Source organism: Pocillopora damicornis, chromosome 7 (assembly GCF_964200805.1).
Source record: "Pocillopora damicornis chromosome 7, jaPocDami1.2, whole genome shotgun sequence".
Taxonomy (NCBI): Eukaryota; Metazoa; Cnidaria; class Anthozoa; order Scleractinia; family Pocilloporidae; genus Pocillopora; species Pocillopora damicornis.
This window is the reverse complement of record NC_142676.1, coordinates 9,470,980-9,495,239: the sequence shown is the minus strand read 5'-3', so window position 1 is coordinate 9,495,239 and position 24,260 is coordinate 9,470,980. Positions and strand designations below refer to the sequence as shown.

The following is a 24,260-nucleotide window of genomic DNA, read 5'->3' as shown; positions in this document are numbered from 1 at the left end:
AGATTCAAATTGGGCCTGCTGTCAGCGAAGATTTTTTCCACAAAATCCAGGTCATAACTGTGTCTGCAAATAACCCACTAAATTCACGTTATATCCACTTTGATGTGACTGATAGCTGCAAAAAGCGAAGCGTTAAAGTATTATGATTTAGTATTAGAGGAGGTGATATGCATTTCTTTTAATCGCAGCATTCATATTAATATGAATAAAAAAGGTCACGAATAAGATCGCAGCGCACATTGGAAGGGGTGAGTGTAATTCCGTGCAATATGCAAATGATATCTTGTTTTCTGATTGACTGTAGATTCTATGGTATGATTTGAAAACTGTGTATCAAAAAGAACCAGAAAACTACAAACAGTAGATTCTAGGAACCTTAACTATAATTACAAAGAATAAAGGAAATTAACATGCATAGGAAAACGATAACTTGCTGTCTTTGTTTCTCTCATTATTTTAATTTAGATTCATCTGTTATCTTTATACGAGTGTAGTTTCTTGTGTTTCCCAGTTTGGATAAAAAGTCATTATATGCAGATTACATGCTGATCAGCAGAATAACGTTTTTAGATCCCTTTTATTTGGTTGGAAGTATTCGAGATCGTTTCAGCTTAGCTTGAATTTTGTAAACTGCCTATAACAGATGTTTTGCTACTCAGTTAATGTTCTTAATATGTAGACACACGGCTCAGAGAAAGACAACATTACTTAATGTCATAATTTGTTTTCGTTTTTCAATTCTTCTTCACTTTATTGAGAGAGAAGCCATGCAAGGACAAGCAAAACCTAACCAGAAAAAGTTACTCTACAATAACCTGTTTTCCTTTGTTTTTTAACTCTTCTTCCAACGTTGAAATAACTTGATAAATATGCCGATGAGCTCGCACAGCTGAAATTGACGTGGAAGTAAATTCACGACAATGTGGTAATAATTTGCAATTGGTGACTGAGTGGGAGGGCCACACGGTAAAATGTTGGGCTTGAGGTCATGACGCAGGGACCGAGCACAGCGAGGTTCGTGCGTCATGACCGAGGCAACAGAACTGCATCCTATTTATAATTTCCACCCGTGTTACAACTTGCACTCGTTTTCAGCCAATCAGACGCGTGTAATATTTCTATGTTTACAAACGTAACCAAGAATTCGCGAAGAACATACCCAATGAATCTGCTTGCCCATGGTAAAATATATGGCGTCAGGCTCGGTTGATTACATTAACTGATTTGGTTTTATCAAGGCATTTGATACAGGCTCCCTGTGTTACATTCATTAGGAATGTATAGTTTTTATTCATTTTCTTGACAACTGGAGGTAAAATTGTCCTCTTATAATAACATTTTAGAGCTGTAAGTGTTGAAAATCGTTGCACCTTCCAGGCTTTTCTTATCGTTTAAGGGATCCATAGTTCGCTATATTCCGTTTCCTTTAGTCCTTGTCGGTAATATAAAGACGTTTGGCTGAAACCTTTCCAAACGATCACCTGCTGGTTGATCAACTCGAGGATACGAATTCAAATGCCTCACGATGTCGTAACTGTGTGGGTTACAACAGTCAGAGGACTTTTTTTGAGCAGAAAAGACTGTAAGATTATATATGTGTTATTGACCAGGCGCGAGGTCAAGATGATCGGATTTACCCGAATTCTTTTTTCTTTTCTTTTTTTTTTTTTTTTTGCGTTTTTTATGGACCAAGGCGAGGTCGAAAAAAATTAAAACGGAGAAAAAAGAGGCTATTATTCAGCCATCTCGACCGATAAAGCTTGGAAAATAAAGGATTTATTGTATGGCAAAAAATATTTCGCTTTAGTAAGATTCAAGAATCAAGATAGAGGCTGTTTATAGTCGCTAACTGTGGTCAACTGGCTGAAATTGCTTGAAGCCTCGGGATGGTTTTGCCTATCTTGGAACCGAGGTGGGAAATGGAAGATTAATCATACGATTTCGATATTCTTGTCTGCTTTCCTGTCTCCATTTTTTTTCCGTTTCTAGTCTTTCTTTTATTAGTCACATCTCAATGAGATTCCTTGTCCCATAATTAAACTTTCTTCATATAAGAGTTGCTGCTTGAATAACCCGTGTGCTCACAATGGAACCTGTCTCGACGGATATACAGAGAAAGAATACTTTTGTCAGTGCAGAGCTGGCTTCAATGGAGAAAACTTTGAAACGGGTTAAATCATTTATTACATCCGTATTTAAATCACGATGATCCTTGCAATCTGATTGTCTCTCATCGATGCGATTTGTATCAGTAATCACATGATTTCGAGTACAATTTGGGATAATTTACCACTTGTAAATTTTTTAAAGGCTAACCAAGTTGCACGAGCCCTGTAAGCGAATTCGATATGAATTTGCTTTCCTTTCGTGTAATGGTTTACCAGCTCGGCCGCGAGCTTCTACCTTGATGATGGAGTGGTCAAGCATTTCCTCCTCCTGCTTCAAATCAGTTTTTAAAACCTCCCTCGAAAATTTTCGAGAGTTTGTATTCCTTCCCTTTAAGAAATTGTTAACTGCAGAAATCATCACAAGAAAGCTATCACGCTCGTAATCTTCCCTGTCTTTCATGAGGGCTGTTGCGTAAAACTCCGCGAGAATTTTATTCGGAGCCTTCTGTTTGTACTTTCATATCCATTTTTCGAAACCACACTTTTAGCCAGTTGTTTTTCCCCTGGTTGGATTTTTTTTTAACATTCTGTCTTAAACTCTGAATTTAAACGTTGTTACTTTCTCCTAGCCCGTCCGCCTTTTTGTTTTGTACCGCCGTCGCCACTTATCTGTTAATCAATTTAACTTCAACTTTCCGCACTCGATTTCAACTTCCTCCACTTCCTCTCAGTTCAATTACCGTTATAAATTTTCGCGCTAAATGGCTCTAAATTAAAAGCTCTTACATAATCAATTAATTGCAACCAAAAAAAACCTCTGAAGAAGGGCGAACGCTCGAAACGTCGGCATTATAAATTCTGTACGTTGAATTATTTACTTTATCAACTCAGTTGATAAAATCCAATTATTTTTAATACCCCCCACCGAAGCAGCAGTGTATTTCCTTCAAAAACTTTCCCCCCAAAATTCATTGCAAACATTTGTTTATCTGTGTGGCTGAGGAGACCGACCTTCTGATTTGCCTAAAGAAGAACTGATTGACTTGACACGCCAAACCTCTATATTGATAGATAATAGATAGATAGATAGAGAGAGGTATATGGTATATATATATGTAGAGGTTTGACTACTCCATATATATAAACGACTGTGAATATATGAAGGTCATATATTTGAACTGCGGATAAAGGCGTGAATATGAAAGTGACCCTCGCAGTAATGAACAGTACTTAAGCAGTGGTGAAAATAAGGCCTGAAAAAAAAATTCAGGCCTGTACGGGATTTGAACCCATGACCTCTGCGATACCGGTGCAGCGCTCTACCAGCTGAGCTGACAAGAAACCTTTGTCCAAGATCTGCCTTAACTTGTATGAGATTCGTAACTCAGACCATTTCCATAGACAGTCACATGGAGGCAATCTCCCTCTACTCATTAATCGCTCACGGGTACTTTCGTGCCCTTTCAGTGGGTCGTATGAAATGGAAGTCGTTGATTGGTTCTCAGGCATCTTTACAGACGGAATGTAACAAGAAAGGGTTTAATGCCCGGGGTTCTTCGTCTCATTCTGAACAAGCATTGGCTTTCCAGGCAATGAAAACGGTCACTGCTACACTTGGGATTCCAGACTCGGGTTTGGCACGGTTTCATGTGGAAACGTGGCCAGACACAGGGCTGATAATGGAGACATAGCTATCCAGGCAATGGGGTATATTTTGCTACAGTGACAGAAAGACGAAACCTCTTGACTGAACTCAAGAGCGATATGATTTCGGAAATATATATCTACTAAAAGATGTGCCATGAACTCCTGCCTCTGTAAATCCACAAAAAAATAGAACAGAATCACCAATCTTCAGTAAATATGTGCGACTGAAAAGTCTTTTCCTTACTCTGCATTTCCTAAACATATGTGCGAAGTCTCACAAGCAAGCCAGAGACTACATTCAACTGACTGCAATTATTGCTACGTTTCAAACATGTCAATGAAGATGTTACTAGTTCTGCTCTTTCTTTGAAGCACTGATTTCGTCCATATCTCCAATAGGTCGAATTCTGGCCTAAGCATTCCTGCTCCTGTGTAGAGTGAGACAGTCAAATAGGAAAGTGCCTTGCGTAAGTACAAAGTTTACCCCAGACAAGGATCAAAACCAGAACTTAACCAGAATCAGGCATCTTCCCTCTCCCCTTCATTCCCCCTCCCCCCCTCCCCTCCTCACCCGAACTTGATACTCTTACACCCAGGTGTTCTTTCAGAGGCGAGTTCGTCTGTTTTGAATTTTTGTATGTTACTCCAATAGTAAAAAAAACAGTTGTGTGCTTGGTTGCCAAGCCTTTGAGTAAGAGTGAGGCTGAGGTCGACCTCGTTATGATACAAACTCTGCTCACTTTTCAAATGCAAATTACTTCGTTATCATGCTAACTAGATACTGGTCTCTATCACAACAAGGCTACCTTCAGCCTCAATCCAAATCAAAGGCTTGGCAACGAGGTACACAACTGTAAAATGGCTCTTTGCTAGATCTACGTTTATAGAGTTCATTACCAAATAAGAGCAAAGCTGACTCATTTTAAAATGCCGTCCACGCTATGTATGGAGAAGAAAATCCTTAATTTCCCAGACTTTATTTAAACGCCCTGAAAGTCTATCTAGTGTTTTTAACCTAGTACTTTGATGATATTCCTTCATTAAAATTTCCAAGGCTTTAAATATGCATGTTGTTTTGGCGAAAGATTAAGAAAAACAGTGTGCGTATTTTCTTTCCTAGTTAAAATTTCGGCAACCGACTGACATCTTTAAAGACAAAGCTTTTAATTACAGAGACTAAGATGTTATAATTTTACGACACCTTTTAGCAAATTACTTTAGGAAACAATGAACCAAAACGAAAGAGTCCTGGAGAGATTATTTTTAGCTTTTAATTAGAACTGACAAAAACCAAATCCTTCTCCAGCAAAACATTTCTTCTCAAATGAAACAGATTCTTATACAAAACATGGAAATATTTCTAAAGTACCGTCGATGCCAAGGTAGGTATCAAAAATCTAGTTTATTCCTGTAACCAAAAAAGACATTTTAAGTAGTAGGTGTAGTTTGGATTGAAAATGCAGGTTGTCGCGGAAAAAAAAATTTTTAATTTGGGTTGATGATCAACTGATCTTAACACTTTTTTCTTAAAAGTCCATCACTGAATTAACAGCACTAAATCTTAACGGGTATTGCTTTGAGCGTGGTCTAAAACATAGCCTTTGCAGGGAAGGTTGTTGGCGCCGAACCCTTGGTTTATTCAAATTTATGTTCAGGTACACTTGTTTCGCGAAACCTCTCAACATCCTAGCCTGTAAGTTTTGATTTCCAGTTTTTTTTTTTTTATCTCGGCTTGAGGGATTAGCCATGTTAGTTTGTGGCTAGTTATTCAAGTTCGGATCAGGCTAACTCATAAATAGAAAGGAAAACAACCAAACATCGAATAAAGCTGAGAAAGACCGTAGATTCAAATATTTCGATCACAAATTTGATTTATTATAGTTTCCATTTAGGGAATGAAGCAAGCCATAACATTTGTTTCCTAGGAAAATTGAAGTAAAACTAGAAAGTACTGCATTCAATCCAAACTGCATGATAAACATAAACATGCATGTAAACAAAGACGCAATTTACATAAGATTTCCTTAGAATTTTTTCCTCATTTCTGAGGAAATGATCCAAAATTGGTCAGTTTCTTCGTTTACCTAGTTGTGTGGTTGTTGATGGTCCTGTTTGACATTTTTGATATTTTGAAATGTGTGCTTGCTGTAAAAGTAAATTAAAAACAAAAATACCAGGAGTAACTTGAGGGATCAAACTATGCAAATGAATTGTGGCAGTATCCATGGTAATGATATTGACAGCTGTACGTAAGTCAAATAAAAACCGAGTAAGTGATTTATTGAATTTGAAAAGAAGTGAAAAGATGCTTGTCAGCTGAAATTGATAAGATTTAGGTCAATAATTAACAATTACTTACTGACACTTAGGTGCATATTTGTTTTAGTATATACTCTTTTATTTCTGTTAGTATACCGAAAATGGTCACAAATTAAACTCTTAATTAAAGGGCGATAGCGTCCATTCGGCTGCTCGAAGGTGAATAGGACTTGATAATCAATACCGGAGAAGCCGATCACCGCGTGCGAAGAGCACTTTTCATCGTGTGGTATATAGTAATACCAGTTCTGACAAAATCTAACTCAATCTATTCAGGACTGCAATCACCCTTCATATTTCATTAAGGCGGCCTCGCACAGTCATAAATACTCATAAATCACTGCTCATACTTTGATCAATTATATCGCCCTCTACCATCTACTTGCGGCGTCGTTGCAGAATATTAACAGGTCAACATAGATTTGAGTTAACATGTAATGTCAGTTCATTTTAGGGTCACTAAAATGTATCCAAGATGGACACCTATTTTTTGAACAGAGCCAAGTAAACTTCAGGAACTGTCAGTTAATAAGATTTAGCCATCAAACGATTATACTGAGAAAATGAAAACTTTGTTCTTGTCAACTGTTTGTGCGCTGGTCGTTGTTCTTCTTGCTCGGGATAATTGGTCTCATTACGGTGCAGTTGCGACGCACGGTAAGAAAACTCCGTTTTAACACTATAACGCTAATTTCTACAAAGTTTTTTTTTTTCAAAATTTAAATAATCTCCTTTTGGACTGATTATCCACAAAAACGTGCAAAAAAAGGTCTAACATTCCAGCTACACGTATTGTAGGATCCACAGCATTGACCACACCAGTGTGGTTCAAATGTGAAAAAAAAAAAAGGCTTGTTAAAAATGTTCCAATCACTCCAAACATAACATCCTGTCAGGAAGTACTCTCAAATAAAAAAACAAACAAACAAACAAACAAGTAAAGAAAAAAAAAAAAGAAGCAAAACAAGCAAAAAGAGGAGACACTGAAAAGAATGCAATAGCTCCTCGGCATACACCAGCATTTTCCACAAAATTCCATAAATTGGAGATATAAAGCTAGACTTCTCTAGATTCCTAAACAAGAAAACGCCTTGAGAGTATCTCCATTCCTTTTGTAATTGTGAATGCACATGATACTAAAAAGAATGTGTAACTCGAGACATATGTACATACTTTTCAATGAGCAATTTTCGTTATCATGCCTTTCAGACGTGTGCGGACGTCATGTGAAATATACTGCTGTCATTAAGGGCTATGCTCTTTATGGTCACGTGATTCAGAACCTTACGCTTCCGGTTGATATACAAGACCCCTGCAGGACTCAGTGTGTTATGGAAAGTCGCTGCGTAGCAATCAATATTGGTCCACACTTCGGCGATCACATAATATGTGAACTAAGTGATTCAGACGGAACTGAATACCCCCAAGATCTCAAGCCTCGCAATGATTTTATTTACATTGGTACTGAGGTAAGAGTGTGGATAAAACAAATTGAATTTTTTTTTTTTTTTCCAGAACGAATTTTTTTGTTTCTCCAATAAGAACCGATGCAGTAATAACCCATGCCTTAACAATAGGACTTGCCTTAATGGGTATACCAAGAAAGGCTACATTTGTCTCTGTGGATCTCTCTACAGTGGAGAAAACTGTGAAACAGGTAACACATACATTTTATGTTGGATATACCAGAAATATAAGATTATTCAGTACAGTCAAATGTACCAAATTTCTTTAATTTGTTTGAAATGAGTGGCTGAATAGCTTGTTGAGCGACCGAACAATGATTGAATGATAGTCGTTTCAAGACGTTACGTCGCATTACGTCACATCACCTTTGTTACATTACGTAATGTTATTTTATATTACGTTGCGTCGTTTGATTTGGGTTTGTTTTGTTTTGTTTTGTTTCTCTTGCTTGCTTGCTTTTTTGTGTGTTTTACTTTTTGTTTTGGTTTTATTTTTGTTAAAAAAATAACAATGAAAATGAAAATAAAACATGTCACTCACATGCTGTGAGGAATTTTACATAGCTGAACATCTTGTGGAGTGCAACTCCAGCGAATGGACGCTGATAATAAAGATGGACGGTAACAAGGTACAAACTTGCTTTCAAATGTTTATTTTTCGTCTATTTATGTAGCTGTCAATGAATGATATCCGTTCAAATATTCATTCTCACGTATCCATTCATTTATCTACTACTGTCAATGATTGATGGTCATTCAAATATTCATTCTTATGTATCCATCCATTTATCTACACGTAATAAGTTGAGTATCTCTCATCACTTTATTTCTTTTGCGAAGAAAATAATCTGAGAAATTGCTTATCATTGTGTCCCCATCTTTCCTCATATTTTGGCTCAGAAATATACAATGTTCTTTTCGTCGTTTTCGACACCCTAAGTCAGAAGGATCTCAATATATTCGCGAAGTATGCTGTTTTAAAACAGCAGAGAAAAAGATTTTAGATTCAGATAAAAATACACATGTTACACATGTTTATGATTATATCAAATCGTGAAATAATAAACTCAAACATTCAGTAAAATTGATTTCTTGCTTTTTGATTTAAGTGATCAGCGATGAAGGTTGTTCTTTCCATCAAGATATGCGAAAAACTAACCTATTTGAGGAAAACTGATTTTATTTCCCCGTCTTTTTCTTGTTTTAAGTTCTAAAAAAGTCAAAGGATGTTAGTTAGTTGATAAAAGACTTACTAATTTGGATATGTTGTGAGCCGTATTCTGAGTTGAAGTGATATTAACTACCGTTCATTTGTTTTTCCTGGATGCTATGGCCCTAGGACACTTTTTCCTATGATTCCGTTCTGTGGACCAATAAGGATACTTTTAACCTTCCCGGAGGAAAAACTGGGCTCGACACACAAGAAACTAAGCTACCAACTTACTGGGAGAAACCTTTCTCTAAGATCTGCCTTGGTATGAGGATCGGAAGTCACACCAATTTTATAGTTATTCACATGGAGGCACCTTCCCTTTATTCACTAATCGCTGACGGGCAGTATCGTGCCATTTCACTTGGTCGTGATAAATGGAAGTCGTTGATTGGTGCAGACGCATCCCTGCAGCTTAACTGCAACAAAGAGGGCTTCAACTCACAGGGCTATCCCAGTAACTCGAAAGCAAGGATTGGTATTATTGGTAACGAGCAATCTGATTGTGGAAGCACTGATTCCAGAATCGGTTTTGGTACAGGAGGCAAGCCTGGCAAATCAATCACGTGTGGCAATGTGGCTAGTTATGGACCAGATAATGGAAACAGATATATTAAGGCAATGGGATATATCATGGTACAGTGACAAGGAAACTGGTACAATAAATACTTTAAAAATTTCTTATTTCTCACTACAGCTACAAATCGTCTATTGAAGACCGCTTTTGTGGCAAAATTGTTTCAACACAAAGTAATCACCGATGAAAAGCAAAGGTGAGAGGGAGAACTGCATAAATGCATTCCCCACATAACTTAAAATGGAAAAAAATGTACCTACAAGTAGGAATGGTATGATCATCCATCTCAAGAGCTCGTTATTTCCCCCATATTTACAAAGGTTGCGTAATTGTACAAACCATGTTGGATTGTTTGAACAGCGGCAGTTACTCATAAAGAAATAGCTCACTCGTTTGTACCCAATTCCTGTTAATTTCAATGAGTTGTCCATACGTTTTTTCTCAAGTAAAACAATACAGACCACCATGCATTTTTAATTGGATATTTGATGTTTACGGTAAATGCCAATAACACGAGCAAATTATGATTTTTCCCAAAATCGTTAGACCAACCCTGTAAAAAGTAATAAAAATGATGATGATAATAGCGATAATAGTAATGATAGTAATAATTATGATGATAATACTAATAACATCAATAATGATAATACATGTCATTAACATGATGATAGTAATGATGATAATGTCTGCAAATAAAAAAAGACGCCTAAAAGTAGTAGGCAATACATTTGATTTTTACTTTTTTTGTTTGTTTTTGTTGTTGTTGTTGTTACTGACGTTATTATCATCATTCACATACAATGCCTGACTGAGGTAAATGGACAAAATTCTACGATTATCAGGTTTCTTATCATCAACAAAACAACCCTATAGAAAAACCGATTAATTTAAGAATTACTGGGTCCTTCTCTTATGATTTGCCCAGTTTTTAAGAAACTGTGTCCTCTTCGACCTGCCATCAAACTCACAACGAGCGCTATTGACAGACATCAAATGAATTATCCCTGTGCGAGTCAATAAACACATTATCTTCAGGAATTGCATAATCAGCTTTGCCAGCCGCATCGTGAGACACGCTGCTCGCCGCCTGTTGTTTAGTGTGTCATTTTAACGTATGCGTGTTTCAACCTTAGTACACTGTTTTCCCATTGTGGGTCACATGTGGCAAATGTTTCATTACGTTTAGCACTGATTGCGTGGATTTCCAAAAAAACAATTGTCTGTTCTACCTGAGAATACTTGCTATTCTATTGGCGTTTTTCTCCGCAAGTGTAATGATTTTCAAAACAAAGGTAATAATAGACAATTATTTGAATGAAAGCTCTTGTGACTTCTTGGTTACCACATATTAAGCAAAGCAAACAAATGATGATTGCCTTTGAGGAAAGGTACATTTTCCATTTTTTTATTTTGTTTTTACTTTTTAGTACCTTAGCTAACTTTTAGTTTTCTGCGATTTTAAATTCGTCTCTCCGATTTATTCATTAGCGCTTGTTAGACTTGAAATTAATAATAGCCAAATGGCGCCCTTAGTATAATTACCAACAGTAGGCATCCAGAGTTGTCGTGTCTTTAAATGAATTTCTGTCGCTTCTTAAGAAAACGAGGCCTCGGTTGTTAAATAGATAGCAGGCAGAACGCAAAGCAAATTGTGGAATAATTGATGAGATACATTCCATCCCAAAGAGCCTTTCTGTCAGTTTATGCTTGCATCCAATCCCAAGACTATACAGCTATTTCAATTTACTTTGTCGGATCAAAGCCTCAAGCCTACAAGACAAGACCGAAGGGGAATATGGGATCTTAATGAATAATTATCAGCAAAATTAACAATGCCTCGTCCATACAGCGAAGATCTCCAATGGCGAGCCATTTGGATGAAAGAAATGTTGGGGTTTCAAGTGGATGAGGTTGGAGGTGGGAGGTCAACCCCGAAAGCCTAAAATTAATTCTAATCTACCCATACCGCCTTTCGGTCTTGTCCCGTACCCTTGAAGCTTTGATCCGACAACGTAAATTGAAATAGCTGTATAATAATAACGAAAATATTCGCTAAATTTAAAGCTGCACGCAAACACGGGAGAGAAGAGAGAAAAAGGGAGGTGAATAAGCGCTATTGATTTTTTCAGCTCTGTGAGAAGAGATGCTCTAAATCATAATTGACTTTAACCGGAGACTTCTTTCTTATGCGCACAAGTCAGCCATTAAAAAGCCGAATCACCACTAAAGTTCACCTTTAATTTAAAAGTCCTGTTTCATATTTTTTTCAAAGGCTTTGCATTTGGCATACAAAACTTGAGTATAGAAGAAATGTCTTCGAGGGATATTATCTACAATTTTCAATTTTCGAGCAAGATCGTTGTTATCAAAAATTTATGAACCTTTCTATAGTTGCAAAGAATTAATTATCTTTGCGAAACCAAAATTTAAGCTTTTGTTGCTGTGATGTTGCACTGAATCGGTAGTTCATAGTCAGGTTTATGGTGGTTTGGTCTGGGACGAATAAATTTTAAGGTTAGTTTAAAAAAAACACACACTCATACACGCACACTTGCAAATAAAAGTCTACCCTGAGTTGTTACATTGTTTCTTTTTAAATTGCACCATATGCCATAATGTTATGCGGCAACAGTTCATAAATAGACATTAAATCGCCGGGAGCGCGTAAACAAGTACAGATCAGAAATTCGCATTGAACCCATTCGCAAAACACATTCATTTAATCGTATTAAATAGATCCTGATGAAGGAGGAAGATCTGATCTCTTGAACTACCAAAAGGATAGTCCAACAGCCATAGCCTTGTCCATCACAATGGACAAGGACGATGGACAATGGATACACAGCTTCTTATTTGAAAGTAAGGGCAAGGACGTCCAAAGAATGTATTCCTTTCTTTAATTTTATTTGGTTAATTTAGTAAGTCTGTTCCATCAGAGATTCATTTTATCGATCAAAAGGAATACAATTACTTGTGGGGCGAGACAGCACCAAAGCTGGGGTTTTGAAAAGTATGTCTTTCTCACAAGCAAACCCATACTGATATAAGCTTCACCCCAAAGCATTTGCAAGAGTTACCAATGTAAAAAAAATAATGGTCTATATTGTGCAAGGGTGGTAGGAATGGGTGCGTCCCTCACCTTTCGTAACTTTCTGCTTCCCTGTTGATTAAAAAAAAATAATGATAAAAAATAGAAAGTTTGAATTTTACCTAATTGTACTCTGAATTTCAACAGCTGAACCTCACCTACCTCTTTTAATGCACATTATATCAACTACTGTTTCATAGCTCACATTTTCTTCAATATCTTCGAGACCTATCGAACAATTTCGCTCAAATTTTACGAGAATAATTTACTTAGGGCAATTAAACAGTTATTTGAGTTCGTGGTACTAAGTCAAATTCCCCAGAGAGAAATATGCTGAAGCAGAGCATGACATCCCCTCTATTCATGTACGTCAGATGGTTTGATGATCAAGCCAACTCATGCTGTGAAAGCTTGGACGCCGTCGTTTATATACCCCCTAAGGAATAACTTAAGAACACAAAAAATAGCTTATGGCAATGAGTTACAATGAGTAATTAGCACTACTGCACTTCAAACAACAGCGTTCCTTCTGTTATAATTTCCATAATCGACGATTTTTGTATTTATTCATTTTATTTTTTGTGGTGTCTAGACAGTGAAACACTACCCAATACGAGTCGCACATCGATGAACTGTACAAAAACTACCTCATCACGTTTAGAATACTTTGAAAATGCTGATGTGAATCAAAAGCGTCGAAAATATATTACAAAATGGAACATATCTCCCCACCCCACCCCCGCGATAAGTGGGTTTGTACTGATTGCACTCGGCAACTTTTGAACAAGAAGGTAATTTAGTGTTAACAACTGGGTTGAAAACGTAAATTAGCCACCGTAAAGAGTAAAAAAGCTGACGTTTCGAGCGTTAGCCCTTCGTCAGAGCGATTAGAGGAATTGTGGGTTGTGTATGGATTTATATGTAGAAAGTGGAGCTACGCCATTGGTGGGAATATGATGACGAAAAAACAGGAATAAATTAGTTGAATGAAAAGCGCTCGTTGATTCCGTGGGGATTAAGGGTGCCGATTTGAAATATAAATTTTTGTTCTAGTGTTTTACGGCTTTCCGAACTGCCTAGATGTAAGGAAAGGCCGCAAACTGCCATATGCTGTTTAGAATGATAAGGAAGATTAAAGTGTCTAGCGACTGGCTTGGATGCGTCCTTGTCATTTATTTCCACATCGCGAAGGTGTTCTCGGAATCGGTCACCCAGTCGTCTTCCTGTCTCGCCGATGTATAACTTGTTGCAATAAGTGCAAGTTATGCAGTAAATAACATTGGCGGAGGTACACGTAAAGTGATCAATGATCTTAATGGATCTTTTTGGTCCCGATATTTTCTGTACGTTGTGAATGAAAGGACAAGTTTTGCATCGTGAGCGAGCGCATTTAAAAGTTCCAGATTGGTCATTGGTTTGAAATGAACTCCTGACTAAAAAGTTGCCTATGTTTTTGTCACGTTTGAATGAAATAAGTGGGGGTTGCGAAAAGATAGTGCCAGTCTCTGAATCGTTTTGGAGTAATTTAAAATTTTTAAGAATGATAGATTTAACTGCGTGGTTGTGAGGGTGAAATGTAAGAGTAAATGGAATGCGATCCGTGTTCTCCTTCTCGGCCGTTTGTAGTGCTGCCTGTCGATCGATTTGTTGGGCACGGTGGTAGCCCGCTTGAACGACAGAAACAGGATAGCCGCGTTTATCGAAAAACTGGCACATTGCCTCTGATTTTTCGGAAAAATCAGAGTCCTCACTACATAAACGACGAAGTCTGAGAAACTGTGAAAAAGGTATGGAGTTCTTGACGTGTGATGGATGTGAGGATGAATACAACAAGTAACTATGTGAATCTGTAGGTTTGTAGTAAACACTAGTACATAACAAGTTGAACAACTTTGGGCATTAGGAGCAACTTTTTGCTGCTATAGCAACTTCGAACAATTTTTGCTTATCAGAGCAGTCTTTTAACAAAATATTGGTTTAGAGCACAATCATATCAAGCGTAAAAAAGTCAACGATTTTATGAGAAACTATCACATAACCTGTCACTTGACATTGGCACGCCTATCATAACGGATAATTGGCTGAGATGATGTTTGGCAAGACTTCAAATAAACCGTGTGTTTTGCTCCATCAGACTTGAGTATCCCTAAATTTTGGCCATATTTGCAAAGTTTCAAGCGATTTTTGTTTTCTTGACCGATGTTGAAAATTATCGTCAAACGACGAAAAATAAAGCATGTTTGATAAATAACCAACCAACAGCCAATTGTTACAATTTGGCATGTACACATTTCGAAATTGTGCGATATTTCATATTCTGCTAGACCGCCTAACTCACTTTGTCCCTTATATCTCCAGAAACCACCAAATTCTCGCCAAAAGTAAAACGTCCATGATTGACATGCAAGGGAATGATTTTAAACAGCAACTAGAAATAACCGCTAAGCTCTTCTTTATTATATTCAAGCTGTTAAAATGGGCACGATATTTCCTCTCCAGCTTGTCAATACTCACTCGGGGGCTAATTAACAATGCCAGAGCAGTAATGTAAAGACTTGGACCCTGTCGGTTGGGCGACATCTAAGTATTTTAACATTCTACGCAACGGGAACCATTTCTCTGTGTGACAGAGATTTGTCTAAGCGCCTCTTCGCTTATCAGGCGTTTAAATTTCCGTAGATATTGCTTAAGCTTAATCTACGAGAACATCAAATAAATAGCGAATATATTTTGAAAAACTTTCCACTATCAAGATACGCTTCTGATCTGACGAAAATGTGTTTATGGGTAAGCTATATTGGTCTTTGTTGAGATACGAAAAGTAAAATATAAAACAGAATACCTCTATGGTTAAACACAAAGCGGCCGCACATTTTTTTCCTTTTTATTTCGTCCCTTCTTGCGGAAATACAAGCAGCTCACTGGTTGGATACACATTTCAGAGTTAATTGAACGTACTAATCAGAATTGCACTCATACATCAGCGACCTGCTTAAAAGAAAACCATGAAAAAAAAAAATAAAGTTGTAAGGACGGTTTACACTCTGGTACTGCTTTGTGAAAAGGTAAGCTAAAAGTCCGCGTGCTTCTGTTGTTTCGAGTGTGCGCTCCCCTGAACTTCGGTAAAATTTCGTTTTGACATTAAAATAAAACAAAAACAGGAAGGAGAAACTTGTAGTTTTCGCTATTGTCAGATAGAGCCAACGATTACCATATATAATAATGTTTCACAATCGTTTTTTTCAAATGTAAGATGAGAGAGTTGTGTTATTTTCGTTCTTTTCCCTCTCTCTCTATCAGACACAAATTCCAATCTGTTCCCTTACTAACGTTTTTGGGCATTTTTTTCAATAAGGGATGGATCGCTCTGGAGCGAATTCAACTATTCACTTATTTTTCGCGAGCCAAATATTTGCAAAATAATTTGCAATTTCCTATTTTTGGCGGGGGTCGCATTGAACTAGTATCCTCTAACCAAAACTTCATTGATTGACGCATGCGTCAATCACAAACCCATCTCCCTCTATTAAAAGATAAAGAAAAATTCTCGCTCGAATTACTGGGCAAGAATGGATTGTTGTCGAATGATTATCTCTGCATTTTCGGGTTTTTGTGGAATTTTGCATTTCTTCCTCAGCAAAACAAAGAAGCGTTTTTTACATTGTTGGCACAATATCAGCAGGTTTTTAAGCGGCTAGCGTCAGCTTTTAGACGTAGAAGACGAAGACCTCGCTTAAATAGAGCTCGCTTTCTAAATCTTCCCTGGTCGAGGTCTCCTCGACCAGCGGAGTCACGATTCGAGATTAAGATTATATATCGTATTTCACTTTCTTTTTTCCTTGCCGATCTTTTTGGTTGAAGCTTGCACCACTTGTGCTGGTTTCGATAATTCCAGTGGAAGGAGAAGTACTCGTTGAAGCCGATTGTTCTGCAAATTGCCGCCAATGACCGGGCCCAGGGTACGTGTCAGACATTCGTTAAAATTCCTCATTCCGCTCAAACGAAAACTGAGGGTCAGATGGACAACGAAAAAAAATTGTATCGTTCCATCACAAGCGGCAGATCACACTAGCGGACCACAGTGTATTTTTCCCGCTAAAAGTTTATGTAGACAACTCTCGCGGACGATGACAGCTAAATGGTTTAAAAAACAAGATTGTTTGGAGCCGATGTCCGTGGCAGGACATCGGCTCCTATGAAGGCTGGCGAAATCTTGGCGATCCGAAAAAATTTGGCAAGGTTTTTAAAATTAATGATCGCATTTATTTTACGCTACTTTTTACCATATTTTTTTTGGCTAAAACAAACAAAAAAAAGCTCTGTGTGACCCAAGCCTAAGTACATAATTTACGAAACTCCTCATTATGTTATTTCTTCTCTATGTTGATATCCTGGGATTAGTTTTGAATGTTGAGACCATTTTTTTGCGAGGATAGAACTATTCTTCAACGAGAATCGACACCTCAGGTGCCATGCTGAACGGCCGGTTTCCGGGTGAGTTTAGAGCTATTTCATTTGGCGGGAATGATTTTGGGATTGAGGGGGTGTAGTTTGGATTGAAAATGCAGGTTGTCGCGGCTTGAGTCCAGTCCCACCAAAATGTTTAATTTGGGTTGATGGTCAACTGATCTTAACACTTTTTTATCTTAAAAGTCCATCACTGGATTACCAGTGCTAAATCTTAATGGGTATTGCTTTGAGCGTTGTCTAAAACATAGCCTTTGCAGAGAAGGTTGTTTGTGCCGAACCGTTGGTTTATTCAAATTTATGTTCAGGTACATTTGTTTCACTTGCGAAACCTCTCAACATCCTAGCCTGTAGTTTTGATTTCCAGTTTCTTAGTCTTGAATATTTTCGAGAACTCGCCATTTTATCTCGGCTGGAGGGATTAGTCATGGTTGTTTGTGGCTAGTTATGCAGGTTCGGATCAGGCTAACTCACGAAAAGAAAAGAAAACAAACAAAGATCGAATAAAGCTGAGAAAGACTGTAGATTCAAATATTTTCGATCACTAATTTGATTTATTATAGTTTCCATCTAGGGAATGAAGCAAGCTATAATATTTGTTTTCTAGGAAAATTGAAGTAAAAACTAGAAATTACTGCATTTGATCCAAACTGCATGACAAACATAAACATGCATGCAAACAAAGACGCAATTTACCTAAGATTTCTTTAGAATTTCTTCTTCATTTCTGAGGAAATGATCCAAAATCGGTTAGTTTCTTTGTTTACCTAGTCGTGTGGTTGTTGATGGTGCTGTTTGACATTTTTGATGTTTTGAAATGTTTGCTTGCTCTAAAAGTAAATTAAAACAAAAATACCAGGAGTAACTTGAGGGGTCAAACTATGCAAATGAATCGTGGCAGTATCCATGGTAATGATACTGACAGCTGTACATAAGTCAAATAAAAACCGAGAGAGTGATTTATTGAATTTGAAGTGAAGTGAAAAGATACTTGTCAGCTGAAATTGATAAAATCTAGGTCAATAATTAACAATTACTTACCGACACTTAGGTGCATAGTTGTTTTATTATATACTCTTTTATTTCTGTCAGTATACTGAAAATGGTCGCAAATTAAACTCTTAGTTAAAGAGCGAAGCGTCCCCTCGGTTGCTCAAAGGTGCATAGGACTTGATAATCAATACCGGAGAAGCCGATCACCGCGTAGATAGTAATACAAGCTCTGACCAAATCTAACTAAGTCTATTCAGGACTACAATCACCCTTCATATTGCATTAAGGCGGCGTTTTAAATACTCATAAATCACTGCACATACTTTGATCAATTATATCGCCTTCTACCATCTACTTGCGGCTTCGTTGCAGAATATTAGCAGATCAACATAGATTTGAGTTAACATGTAATGTCAGTTCATTTTAGGGTCACTAAAATGTATCCAAGATGGACACCTATTTTCTGAACAGAGCGGAGTAAACTTCAGGAACTGTCAGACGATAAGATTCGGCCATCGAACGATTATACTGCGAAAATGAAAACCTTGTTTTTAATGCGCTGGTTGTTGTTCTTCTTGCTTGGGATAATTGGTCTCATTACGGTGTAGTTGCGACCCACGGTAAGGAAACTCCATTTTAACATAATTCTAATTTCTACAACGTTTTTTTTTTTTTTCAAAATTTAAATCACCTCCTTTTGGACTGATTATTCACAAAAACGTACAAAAAAGGTCTAACATTTTCCACAAAATTCCATAAATTGGAGATATAAAGCTAGACTTTTCTAGATTCCTAAACAAGAAAACGCCTTGAGAGCATCTCCATCCATTTTGTAATTGTGAATGCACATGATACTAAAAAAAATATATAACTCGAGACATATTTACATACTTTTCAATGAGCAATTTTAGTTATCATGCCTTTCAGACATGTGCGGACGTCATGTGAAATATACTGCTGTCATTAGGGGCTATGCTCTTTATGGTCACGTGATTCAGAACCTTACGCTTTCGGTTGATATACCAGACCCCTGCAGAACTCAGTGTGTTATGGAAAGTCGCTGCGTAGCAATTGATATTGGCCCACACTTCGGCGATCACATAATATGTGAACTAAGTGATTCAGACGGAACTGAATACCCCCAAGATCTCAAGCCTCGGAATGATTTTATTTACATTGGTACTGAGGTAAGAGAGTGGATAAAACAAAGACGGGATATTAAATTTCTTTTTCATTTTTTTTTTCTTTTCAAGAAAGAATTTTTTGTTTCCCCAATAAGAACCGATGCAGTAATAACCCATGCCTTAACAATGGGACTTGCCTTAATGGGTATACCAAGAAAGGCCACATTTGTCTCTGCGGATCTCTCTACAATGGAGAAAACTGTGAAACAGGTAACATATACATTTTATGTTGGATATACCAGAAATATAAGATTATCCAGTACAGTCGAATATACCAAATTTCTTTAATTTGTTAGAATTGACTGGCTGAATAACTTTTTGAGCGACTGAACAATGATTTAATGATAGTAGTTTCAAGATGTTACGTTACATTACGTGACGTCACGTTTGTTACGTTACGTAATGTTATGTTATATTACGTTGCGTCGTTTCGTTTGGGTTTCTTTTCTTTTCTTTTCTTTTCTTTCTCTTGCTTGCTTGCTTTTTTGTGTGTTTTACTTTTTGTTTTTGTTTTATTTTTGTTAAAAAAATTAAAATAAAAATAAAATATGTCATTCACATGCTGCGAGGAATTTTACATAGCTGAACATTTTGTGGCGTGCAACTCCAGCGAATGGACGCTGATAATAAAGATGGACGGCAGTAAGGTACAAACTCGCTTTCAACTGTTTATTTTTCGTCTATTTATCTAGCTGTTAATGAATGATATCTGTTCAAATATTCATTCTCACGCACCCATTTATTTATCTACTGCTGTCAATTATCGATGGTCATTCAAATATTCATTCTTATGTATCCATTTATCTACATGTAATAAGTCGAGTATCTCTTAATCTATATATCATTCTATTTCTTTTGCGAAGAAAATTGCGTGAAATTGCCTATCATTGTGTCCATATCTTTCCTCCTATTTTGGCTCAGAAATATATAATGTTCGTTTCGTCGATTGCAACACCCTACGTCAGAAGGATCTCAATATATTCGCGAAGTATATTGTTTTAAAACAGCAGAGAAAAGGATTTTAAATTCAGATAACAATACACGTTACACATGTTTATGAGTATATCAAATAATAAATTCAAACATTCAGTAAAATTTATTTCTTGTTTTTTGACCTAATCGAAAAATGCGAAAAATTAGCTTATTTGAAGCAACTGATTTGATTTCCCAGTCTTTTTCTTCTTTTTAGTTCTAAAGAAGTCAAAGGATGCTAGTTATTTGATAAAAGACTTACTAAATTGGATATGTTGTGTATTCTGAGTTGAAGTGATATTAGCTACCGTTCATTTGTTTCTCCTGGATGCTATGACCCTAGGACACGTTTTCCTATGATTCCGTTCTGTGGACCAATAAGGATACTTTTAACCTTCCCGGAGGAAAAACTGGGCTCGACACACAAGAAACTAAGCTACCAACTTACTGGGAGAAACCTTTCTCTAAGATCTGCCTTGGTATGAGGATCGGAAGTCACACCAATTTCATAGTCATTCACATGGAGGCAACTTCCCTTTATTCACTTATCGCTGACGGGCAGTATCGTGCCATTTCGCTTGGTCGTGATAAATGGAAGTCGTTGATTGGTGCAGACTCATCCCTGCAGCTTAAATGCAACAAAGAGGGTTTCAATTCACAGGGCTATCCCATGCACTTTAAAGCAAGGATTGATATTATTGGTAACGAGCAATCTAATTGCGAAAGTACTGATTCCAGAATCGGTTTTGGTACAGGAGGCAGCCCTGACAAATCCATCACGTGTGGCAATGTGGCTAGTTTTGGACCAGATAATGGAAACAGATATATTAAGGCAATGGGATATATCATGGTACAGTGACAAGGAAACTGGTACAATAACTTCATAACAATTTCTTATTTTTCAGTACAACTACAAATCGTCTATTGAAGACCGCTTTTGTGGCAAAATTGTTTCAACACAAAGTAATCATCAATGAAAAGCAAAGGTGAGAGGGAGAAATGCATAAATGCATTCCCCACAAAACTTAGAATGGAAAGAAATGATAACAAGTAGGAATGGTATGATCATCCATCTCAAGAGCTCGTTATTTCCCCCATATTTACAAAGGTTGCGTAAGTGTACAAACCATGTTGGATTGTTTGAACAGCGGCAGTTACTCATAAAGAAATAGCTGACTCGTTTGTACCCAATTCCTGTTAATTTAAATGAGTTGTCCATACGTTTTTTCTCAAGTAAAACAATACAGACTACCATGCATTTTTAATTGGACATTTCATGTTTACGGTAAATGCCAATAACACGAGCAAATTATGATTTTTCCCAAAATCGTTAGACCAACCCTGTAAAAAGTAATAAAAATGATGATGATAATAGCGATAATAGTAATGATAGTAATAATTATGAACATCAATGATGATAATAAATATCATTATTATTATAATAGTAATGATGATGATGACAGCAAATAAAAAAAAGACGCCTAAAAGCAGCAGGCATTACTTTTGATTTTTACTTTTTTTGTTGTTTTTGTTGTTGTTGTTGTTGCTAACGTTATTATCATCATTCACGTACAATGCCTGACTGAGGTAAAGGGACAAAATTCTACGATTATCAGGTTTCTTATCATCAACAAAACAACCCTATATAAAAACCGATCAATTTAAGAATTACTGGGTCCTTCTCTTGTGATTTGCCCAGTTTTTTAAAAACTGTGTCCTCTTCGACCAGCCATCAAACTCACAACGAGCGCTATCGACAGACATTACATGAATTATCCCTGTACGAGTCAATAAACACGTTATCTTCAGGAATTTCATAATCTGCTTTGCCAGTCGCACCGTGAGACACACTGCTCGCCGCCTATTGTTTAGTCTGTCATTTTAACGTGCACGTGTTTCAACCTTAGTACACTGTTTTCCCAGAGGGGATCACATATGGCAAATGTATCATTAAGTTTAGCACTGACTGCGTGGATTTCCAAAAAAATCAAAGTGCTCTGTGAGCAAACTCTTGAATTGACAGATGACTTACATGATTTTTTTTGGATTATGTTCAATGTTATCTGGTTTAGGGAATTTTGTGTTTGGTTGTCATATTTAGAGTACGAGAAGTAGTTCAGTGTTCGCTAATGTAGCAAAGAAACAAAGTAACGTTGGGATAAGAAGGCATTACAAATGAAATGATCACGCTATTACATTTGACAAGGGTGAATGATGTCATGTGTTTTAAACATATATCATTTTTGTTTCTGGTTCAAAAGAAAAGGTTGGAAGTAAATGTGGGTGAAAAGTGAAATTTACTGTCTATCATTGTAAATATTGGAAAATAAAGGCAATACTGTCTTAACGAAAACATTAATGATTCCCTCTTTATCAAATGAGACAAACGGTAACGAGTTTTGAGTGATATAACTAAGCCCAGAGTGCCACCGTCATTTTTGGTTTTCCGCCTGGGTAGATTTTGGTCACGTGCAAGGCAACGTATAATCAAGAACAATATTGAATTTCATTTCTGGCCTATTTATCAATTTTGTGGTGTATAACTTTCGCATTTTAGTACGTAATATTTATTTTGAATCTGCAAATTGCCTTAAAACTGAAAATCACTGAAAATCGGTAGCCAAAATTATTTGTTAAGGTGTTATTTGATTTTCGTGTTAACTTGCAATTTCGTCAGTCCCCGGCACCTTCGCACAGAAAAAAACGCACGATACGAAATGTAATGATCGATTTTGTCCCCAATCTCAGGCCATGACAGAAAAAGCTTTTGAACACCTGTAAACTCCGAGCGCTTCGGAGTAAGTCATATGTTTAATGAATCTTCGGATTGTTTTCGAGTTCAAGGACTGTAAGTTACAATTTTATGAAAAACGAAGGTTCTTCTCTTATTTCAGTGTGAATCCTCGCACGCCTGCCAGTCGCTGGTGCCGCTTGTTGAAACTAAAATGAAAAAAATTAGCTCTTCTAAGATTATCATTGGCTTCTTTTTCACCCCACCACTATTCTTAGCAATAAAGGTCGCCATTTCGTTTGCTTATTAGTCGCCAAAAACTATCAAATGCACTCAAAAGCCTAAAATCGATAAAAAGTTTTACAGGAATCGACCAATCGAGCGAGCGAGTGAGTGAGCAGGTGCCATTCTCCACCTCAAATCTACAACTTGCTCTTGCGCATACGCGCAATTCACGAGTTAAAAATTGTCTGTTCCACCGAAAAAGAGTTCCTGACCGAACCTCCACCTGAGAATACTCGCTATACTTTTGGCGTTATTCTCCGCAAGTGTAATGATTTTCAAAACAAAGGTAAAAATAGACAAATATTTGAATGAAAGCTTTTGTGACTTCTTGGTTACCACATATTGAACAAAGCAAACAAATACTGATTGCCTTATAAGGAAAGGTACATTTTCCATTTTTTTATTATTTTTATTTTTTAGTGCCTTAGCTAACTTTTAGTTTTCTGCGATTTTAAATTCGTCTCTCCGATTTATCCATTAGTGCGTGTTAGACTTGAAATTGATAATAGCCAAATGGCGCCCTTAGTATAACTACCATCAGTAGGCATCCAGAGTTTTCGTGTCTTTAAATGAATTTCTGTCGCTTCTTTAGAAAACGAGGTCTCGGTTGTTAAATAGATAGCAGGCAGAACGCAAAGCAAATTGTGGAATAATTGTTGAGATACATTCCATCCCAAAGAGCCTTTCTGTCAGTTTAATCCCAAGATTATATAATAATAACGAAAATATTCGCTAAATTTAAAGCTGCACGCAAACACGGGAAAGAAGAGAGAAAAAGGGAGGTGAATAAAAGCTATTCAAACTTTTAATGATTTTTTTCAGCTCAGTGAGAAGAGATGCTCTAAATCATAATTGACTTTAACCGGAGACTTGAACTTCTTCTTTCTTATGCGCACAAGTGAGCCATGAAAAGGCCGAATCACCACTAAAGTTCACCTTTAAAAGTCCTGTTTCATATTTTTTTCAAAGGCTTTGCATTTGGCATACAAAACTTGAGTATAGAAGAAATGTCTTCGAGGGATATTATCTACAATCAATTTTCGAGCAAGATCGTTGTTATCAAAAATTTATGAACCTTTCTATAGTTGCAAAGAATTAATTATCTTTGCGAAACCAAAATTTAAGCTTTTGTTGCTGTGATGTTGCACTGAATCGGTAGTTCATAGTCAGGTTATGGTGGTTTGGTCTGGGACGAATAAATTTAAAGGTTAGT

At 36.9% G+C, this 24,260-nt stretch overlaps 2 protein-coding genes across 2 annotated transcripts; both read left to right on the top strand.

Annotated features, from left to right (window-relative positions):
• Positions 1-5,311: 5,311 nt before the first annotated feature.
• Positions 5,312-9,795, top strand: LOC113682644 (uncharacterized). Its single transcript, XM_089211746.1, has 5 exons — positions 5,312-6,731; positions 7,284-7,543; positions 7,617-7,731; positions 8,105-8,169; positions 8,880-9,795. The coding sequence occupies exons 1-5, from the start codon at positions 6,638-6,640 to the stop codon at positions 9,393-9,395; spliced, it is 1,050 nt and encodes a 349-aa protein (XP_089067872.1). The 5' UTR covers positions 5,312-6,637; the 3' UTR covers positions 9,396-9,795.
• Positions 9,796-18,924: 9,129 nt separating this feature from the next.
• LOC149042442 (uncharacterized) lies at positions 18,925-20,890 on the top strand. The gene is made up of 4 exons (XM_089211631.1): positions 18,925-19,062; positions 19,155-19,269; positions 19,642-19,706; positions 20,375-20,890. The coding sequence occupies exons 1-4, from the start codon at positions 18,925-18,927 to the stop codon at positions 20,888-20,890; spliced, it is 834 nt and encodes a 277-aa protein (XP_089067757.1).
• Positions 20,891-24,260: the final 3,370 nt, after the last annotated feature.